This window comes from Haliotis rufescens, unplaced genomic scaffold (genome assembly GCF_023055435.1).
Source record: "Haliotis rufescens isolate VD_foot unplaced genomic scaffold, xgHalRufe1.0.p SCAF_8, whole genome shotgun sequence".
Taxonomy (NCBI): Eukaryota; Metazoa; Mollusca; class Gastropoda; order Lepetellida; family Haliotidae; genus Haliotis; species Haliotis rufescens.
This window is the reverse complement of record NW_025964372.1, coordinates 6,320,754-6,327,828: the sequence shown is the minus strand read 5'-3', so window position 1 is coordinate 6,327,828 and position 7,075 is coordinate 6,320,754. Positions and strand designations below refer to the sequence as shown.

Below are 7,075 nucleotides of genomic sequence, written 5' to 3'. Positions count from 1 at the left end.
TTTTGGGCCTATCCATATTGCTTTTGTCTTGTCTACATTAATCTTTAAACCAGAGTGAGTGAGTGAGTTGGGTTTAACTCCGCTTTTAACAGTATTCCAGTTATATCGTGGCGTGTCAGCTTAATGTGTGAGGAAAGCCAGAAGTGATGCAAGTCTCAGACGTTTACCACTTCGGTGAAACCCACGAGCACGGGTATGGTGCTGACAAACCTAGAAACATAATCGGGGCGAACCGGGATTCGAACCAACAATCATAGGTTTCTGGCATGCCCAAGAAACGCAACTCTGCATAGCGAATCGCGGCGCCTCAGACGACTGGGCCAGCCGTGCCCCCTTTAAACCAGACATTTTGTAGAATTTAAAAAGTGTTTCTATAGCTACATATAAGCTTTCATCTTTGCCATTTAAAAATAATTCAGTATCATCAGCATACAGCCAAAGATTGTATTCTTTGTCATTTACAGTAATCCCTTCAATTTTATTATTATTTCTTATCATACATCCAAGGATTTCAGCTACTAGGAGGGAAATGGGTCTCCTTGTCGACAGCCTCTTTCATTTGTAAAACAATCTGATAAATGACCGTTTTGTATTATGCTTAATGTAGTATCGTAAGTTAATATATTTATTCACCCTATCATTTCTGGTCCAAATTCGTATTTTTGTAAAACTTTATTTATAAATTGTTTTGATCAAATGCCTTTTCAAAATCGATCAGCAGAAGTAATGCTGGTTTATTTTGTCTTGTTGATTCAAAGATAATATCATATAACAACCTAGTGTTTTCTAAAATAGATCTTCCTGGAATAAATACTGTTTGATTATTATGAATGAGCAATTCCAATGTCGATTTTATACGGGTTGCAATACAAGTACTTATTATTTTAGAGAGTGCATTCATTATTATTTATCATAAGTTATTGGTCTCTAGTGTTTTTATCAATGTTCTGTCTTTATTGGATTTTGGTATACAAGTTATAACGCCTCTTTTCATTGTCATACAAATGTTGTTACTAGCATAAGTACTATTTACAAATCTGTATATCCAGAATTTTAGTTCTTTCCAGAAAAAAATCAGGAAAGCCATCAATGCCGGGACTTTGATTGTATTTCATGTTTTTTACTGCCAATGAAATTTCTTCAATCTCAATTTCTAGTTTTTAATTTGGTTGTCTCATGTTGGAGTCTCTAAATTTGTTAAAACTTCTGACATTGCCATAAGATGTACATAATATTTGATAAAAGTTTCTTAATTCATCTAATATGCAATTACCGTCTGTTGTTATTCTATTTTTAATTAGTATTCCTCTTATTTCCTCTTCTTTTATATGTTCCATTTCTAATTTGTATTTTGATAACTCTGGTAGATGTTTTTAGTCTATTTGTTGAAAATTTCGCCTTATGTCATCTTCTAAATCGCTTATCGTACTTTCTAATCTTTTCTGTTTGATTCTGTCTTGCTTTAGTTTCATATATATCTTTATATAATTTTCTAAATAAACTGCAGGATTAAGAATAAGGTTCCAGTCACCAACAATAACTAATGAATCATTTTCGAAGTTGTCCATATTGTCAAATAGATTTTTATAAAAATCAGTGTCATAACTATCAGGTCCATAGAGATTAGTTAATGTTAGTCTTGTACCTTCTAGAGTTATATCATCTATTATATCATTGCCATTTTCATTTATTTTAGAGCTATGAATTGTAATGTCTACATTATTGTTAAACATTATAGCAACACCTCTAACATTAGATTTATATGGTGCAATTATGCTTTGTATACCCCATTCATTCCTCATAAGAGTAACATCATTTTTTGAAATGTGAATGTCTTGCAATCAAACAATAGAGACCTTTCTTTTTCTCCAAATATTCAGTACTTCCTTCCTCTTATTTATATCTGCCCAGCCTCTGCAATTAGCCGAAATCACTTTTATTTATTTAATATTGGCCATTATCTACTATTACAAATTGTAATGTACAACAATGAGCTGCAACGGGTATTTGACTTCGATAAACTACAGGGAAATTTTTTTTCTTTGCAAACTAAAAAAAATTAGATGAACATAGAAATATAAAAACATAAATACAGGCGTTCCACAATGGACGAAGGAATCCGCCTTTAAATTAATCTGAAAGAGACCCATATCATATATTTAAATGTTATGTATCTTTTCATTTTATCTGTATTGTCAATCTACAAGATGAATTGACCTAGAGGACCTGAATTAAATACAGGAACTCGAAGATACACACATTCCTCTCTGGCCTATTATTATTAAGTCATCATCCGAAAAATGCTGAATATGGGGTTAAGCCAAAAAATGTGAAACTAAAATTAAGTATTTAGATTTCCCTGTAAGAAAACCCCAACCAACAAGCAAATACACCATAAGAATAGCAACAAAACCAGCTGAATCTATTTCAAGTGGTCAAGCCATGGGTATGTGTGTGTGTGTGACACAGTTCAAAATATTGACATTGCACATGTCACGACTTCAACGTTCTATAGGTTTGTATTTATAATTTAATTCAACTATATCTATATTAAGTTAACTAAACTGATTCAGTTGGCATCACAACCTCAACATCACCGGTAAGATACCTTTAACTCATTTTACATTACAAAAGGGGTGGTGGTGGTGGTGTGTATGTACCGAACGCTAAAGTTCGGTTAAATTGCTATCCAAGTGACCGAAACCCAAGAACCCTTTATAGTTAAATATCCCCACGTCAGCTCATTTATTCAATGTACAGTGGGTCGCAGGAACCGTCGAGCACATAGATGTTCACAAGCCTAATTGATACTCCTTGCCCAGCCCCTTTCCCGTTGATCAGACAACAGGTTTTGAATGAAATTATATTTACATTTATCTGAACCTAGAACATAAAATGTTATAATAAATGTGTATCTATGAAATGATTCATAAACATAATTTGGTTTCCATGAATAAACCTTCACCAATTCGTGTTTACTTTTGTTATCAATCGTGTGTATGATTGAATACATTGAGATATGTATTACAAAAGAAATTTCTCCCTGATTCTTGAGAAAGGTAAGACTTAAACTTGAAGGGATGTAAAAATATATCTTTTCTGTTATACACGTCCATATATTTGTCCCTATTATCCCAAAGGCTGCCATCTTTTACAAAATGAATGTCTTTCCTCATCTGAAGGCCATGGGCAATATTTGCAAATCCTATTTCCGTCATGACGTCATGTTTCAACAACAGGTCAGCCACAAATGTGAAATTGTTTTCAAAAGAAGCTGGTACGTACATAAAATCACAGCCTTGAATAAATATATTTGAAAAATTGTTTGAGTTATGCTGAAAATTGTGAAGAAAGCGATGTGCAAAAGATCTTGTTGACTTTGGCTTTGACATGTTCCGTATTTCATCAATGACGGCTAGTATCCTTGGTTTACCCCCTCTCCACCAATTCCACATGGGATTAATCTCTTTGTCAGAGACGTTTTCACGCCTGATTCCCGTATGCAGCCAGATCTTATCACGTGGTAGCGTGTAGATGTTCCAAGGGTTAATCAGAGTGTCATCTCCAATCTGTAAGAATCCTTTCACATCGACATTGAGCTTCATGGCCTCAACGGTGCATTCATACATGTAGTACCAACCTCTCTTCAAGAGTTCCATGTATATGAAATACCCTGTGCTTGTTTTATGAACAGAGGATGTGAACGTATTGATCTTTGGTCCACAGAAAATGATGCTATGAAAATAAGGGCGGTATATGGCTTCTAATATTGGAATATTTGCATACAATGATGGCTCATTAAAGGATATTATAAGTACTATATCATTTATAGTCATATTAGGGAATGCCATGGCAGTTTTTGGACATACAGTGCCAAGAATGTCCTTTGTCTCTTTGCTCATAGATGTGGAGATTGTCGGCAAAGAAATAATTCCAGCTGTAAGATTTTTCTTCAAATGAATAATTCTCTTTTGAGCAGTCCGTTTTGGAAGTTGATAATGGATAGACCTTAAATCAGAGATCCATCCATCCACTAAATGTATGTCTCGTAAAGTAAGGAGTTTATTTTCTTTCAGGAGTTTTACTAAGTCACTCATACATTGTAACACATCGAGATCCCCTTTACATTGCCAAAACTGCAAAACGTCAATCAAAGGTTTTGAAGAAGTGGTGTTCAATGTATCCGACTCTAGTTCCACAGAAAGAGGATAAATACCAGTCCTGCCCCTAACATCCCATAAGACACGTTGCACTATAATATCCCCTCTGATGACACTCATCAAAGGAAGAGCCCAGAAGGCATTGTACTGGAACATCATCAAATCTGAACTTAAGGAGGTGAATGTTTTACATGGAAGAAATATTGGGGGACGTTGGCTAATGGATTTAGAATATGTGTCATGTTCTTGTAGTGAGCCTGTATGTCTTTTAAGCATTTGGGGATAGAATACTGACAGAATCAAAGGGTTTAAATGTTCTTCAATGTAAAATTCATTAGATGATGACTTTTCTTCCAAGAGATTTCTTGATTTGTTCCCAGTTGTGATTGGTGTCATGTTGGGTTCAAAGAACGTTTTGTTTGTCATAAGAACTAAGCCAGATTGGGGAAGATTATCTGTAATTCTTTTCAACATTTCCAACACATGTATGTTCAAGTGATGGATGAGACATATGAGACTTGCCCCATGAGATATGGCATAGAGATAAGCACGGTTCCCATCTTCAACAGCGTCATGTGACGTGTTTATTGTGTTCCAAGTAACACACCACGGTGACCTGTAAATAGAGAGAACATTGAGGGTAGGAATGGTTTCTGGTTTTGTTTCTGACTGACATCATGTCCATCGATCTAAGAAATCATACAGTTTATTCAGTATCTAAGGAGATGTGGCCCATGTCACTGTTCAGTTTTACCAAATACATGAACACCAACGTGAAAATGAACATAGCATAATATATATATATATATATATATATATATATATATATATATATATATATATATATATATATATATATATATATTCATTCATCTCAGTCTAAATACATGTTTTAAGTACATTGTAAAGTTTTGATAACATCTTCCTTGTTGGAATTCAACCAAAAATTGGTAATTAATTGATTGTCTTTGTAGGTAATTATCTGAAACTTTGGTCTTCAATCTCAAACTTTTAACAGAATCAATACGACATTTATTGACATGGAAGTTATGGAGAGATTTTCTAAATTTACAAAGGGTACCTATGAGCTTCAATTTTTAATACTTTTATCCAATAGTTAACAACACGCAGCTGGCTATGTACATATATACTACAGCGACCAGGTAAGTATTGCTTTAATTGAAGCATATTTACCAATACATAAAAATCGCTTAAAAAACAAAGTATGAACCTTTTCAATGGATTCCAAATATTTAATGCCCCAACTTTACGAACCAAGTAACAAAATAGGTACAATTTTACCATCAAATATCGAATTTGCTGTGGAAAATGAGATTAATTTGTTTTCCTTAAATAATGTATAAACAGGAAACATTGCCTCAGATGCCTGAAGATCTATGGTCTTACAAGCCTTGGACCAATCAGCAGGCAGCAAGCAAGCAAGCAAGGGTTGGAGAAGACTATTTCTAACCAAGGACTACACGGGAGGCTGATATTGCAGAGAGTTCCATTAAAAAAATAACTTCTAAAAATCATTTTTTTAAATTCCTGTATAAATGTGTATTGGACATACGTTATTATCAAATATCACAAAGATATTAATTCCTCATTTCTTTGGTCAAGGATTTCGAAAATCGTAATTAACTCAATTTTGACGGTGAATAAAATCAGTGTAAGTTCCCTTAGTTACAAGGCAGCCCAAGATAAACACCACTGCTGAATTGTTCAAAGTGAAGTGAGGTATGCTGGTATTTAATGAGGACATATAAGTAATAGATTTGTGCAAAACAAACATTACTGCAGAAATGTTCGGTTTGTGCACGTCTAACTCGCGGGAAATTAGAAATCAAGGCTTGTGAGGAAAACGAGGTGATTCGGGTCGACGACCTTTACCACTCTGCTGAAACCATCGAGCAGGGGTATTGTTCTGTGACAAAACCAGAGTCACAATCAGGGTTAATCTTTGGATCCACACCCGCGATCACAGGATTCTTGCATACCTAAGGGAAATAACTCTTCACGGCGAACTGACCAGGCGTCTTAGACAATAGGGTCCTTTGAGAGCCCTGGTAGACAGTGAAAATGAGCTTCTACCATTGATATTGTATCGACTCAACAGACGAAGTTAGATAACATGGGGAGAAGTAGAACAATAGGGGTTCCGGATCAGCCCTGATTGTTGGATGGATGTAAAGCCTTGGATTGAGGGGAGATTCCAGACTGGAGGATACAAAGAGGACTACAGTCCATGTTCTCAAGGCAATGGCAAAATATCCTTATCTAAAAGATAATTTAAGAGTGAGAAAAGAACCCCCATTTTTATTCCTATATAGGGAAACAGTTCCTAAATATTTTACCTGCAAACTGATTTAGATTTCGTTGTACTTGTTAGCAACAGTACTCTCCATCCCGCCACTCTGATGTCGTTATTCTCAGCAAATGATGATAGGATGAGCCATTTGTCATATGTACCAGATGTGTTCTGACTTACAGTATTGGTGACATTCCTATAACATACAGAGACAAATGCTTGACCGTACGCTCGCTTTCGTCCATACATAGGAGATCATTACACCATATTGAAATCATGATTTGAAAACTGGCTACCTACCAGGGAACTGGTCTCTCAAACTGTACAAAACAGAACCAAACACGTCATGTTTTCGCGAGCTGTTTACACTCGGATATTATGCATGCTAAAATTTAAAGTCACATTTTTTAAAAGTCATGTGCTGTTGTCATACAGTTTGAATTTTGCTTCGTGCCATGTTAAACAAACCCAATCATGTTTGTTTGAATGAATTTACTTAGCGATCTTTTCATATATGAATTCATGAATTGCCGCATTATTAATATCTGTATTTGCATTCAAAAACGATTGGTAATGAGGCTCACAGTTTTAAACAAACCTCTAT

General features: G+C 35.0%; 1 protein-coding gene across 1 annotated transcript; it reads right to left on the bottom strand.

Moving 5' to 3' along the window:
- Positions 1 to 2,130: 2,130 nt before the first annotated feature.
- Positions 2,131 to 6,637, bottom strand: LOC125376881. The gene is made up of 3 exons (XM_048389278.1): positions 6,518 to 6,637; positions 3,434 to 4,776; positions 2,131 to 2,135 (listed from the first exon to the last, which is right to left on the bottom strand). The coding sequence occupies exons 2-3, from the start codon at positions 4,632 to 4,634 to the stop codon at positions 2,131 to 2,133; spliced, it is 1,206 nt and encodes a 401-aa protein (XP_048245235.1). The 5' UTR covers positions 4,635 to 4,776; positions 6,518 to 6,637.
- Positions 6,638 to 7,075: the final 438 nt, after the last annotated feature.

Coding starts and splice junctions, on each gene's coding strand:
- LOC125376881 (XM_048389278.1), bottom strand. CDS start 4,634: ATGTTGAAAAGAATTACAGATAATCTTCCCCAATCTGGCTTAGTTCTT.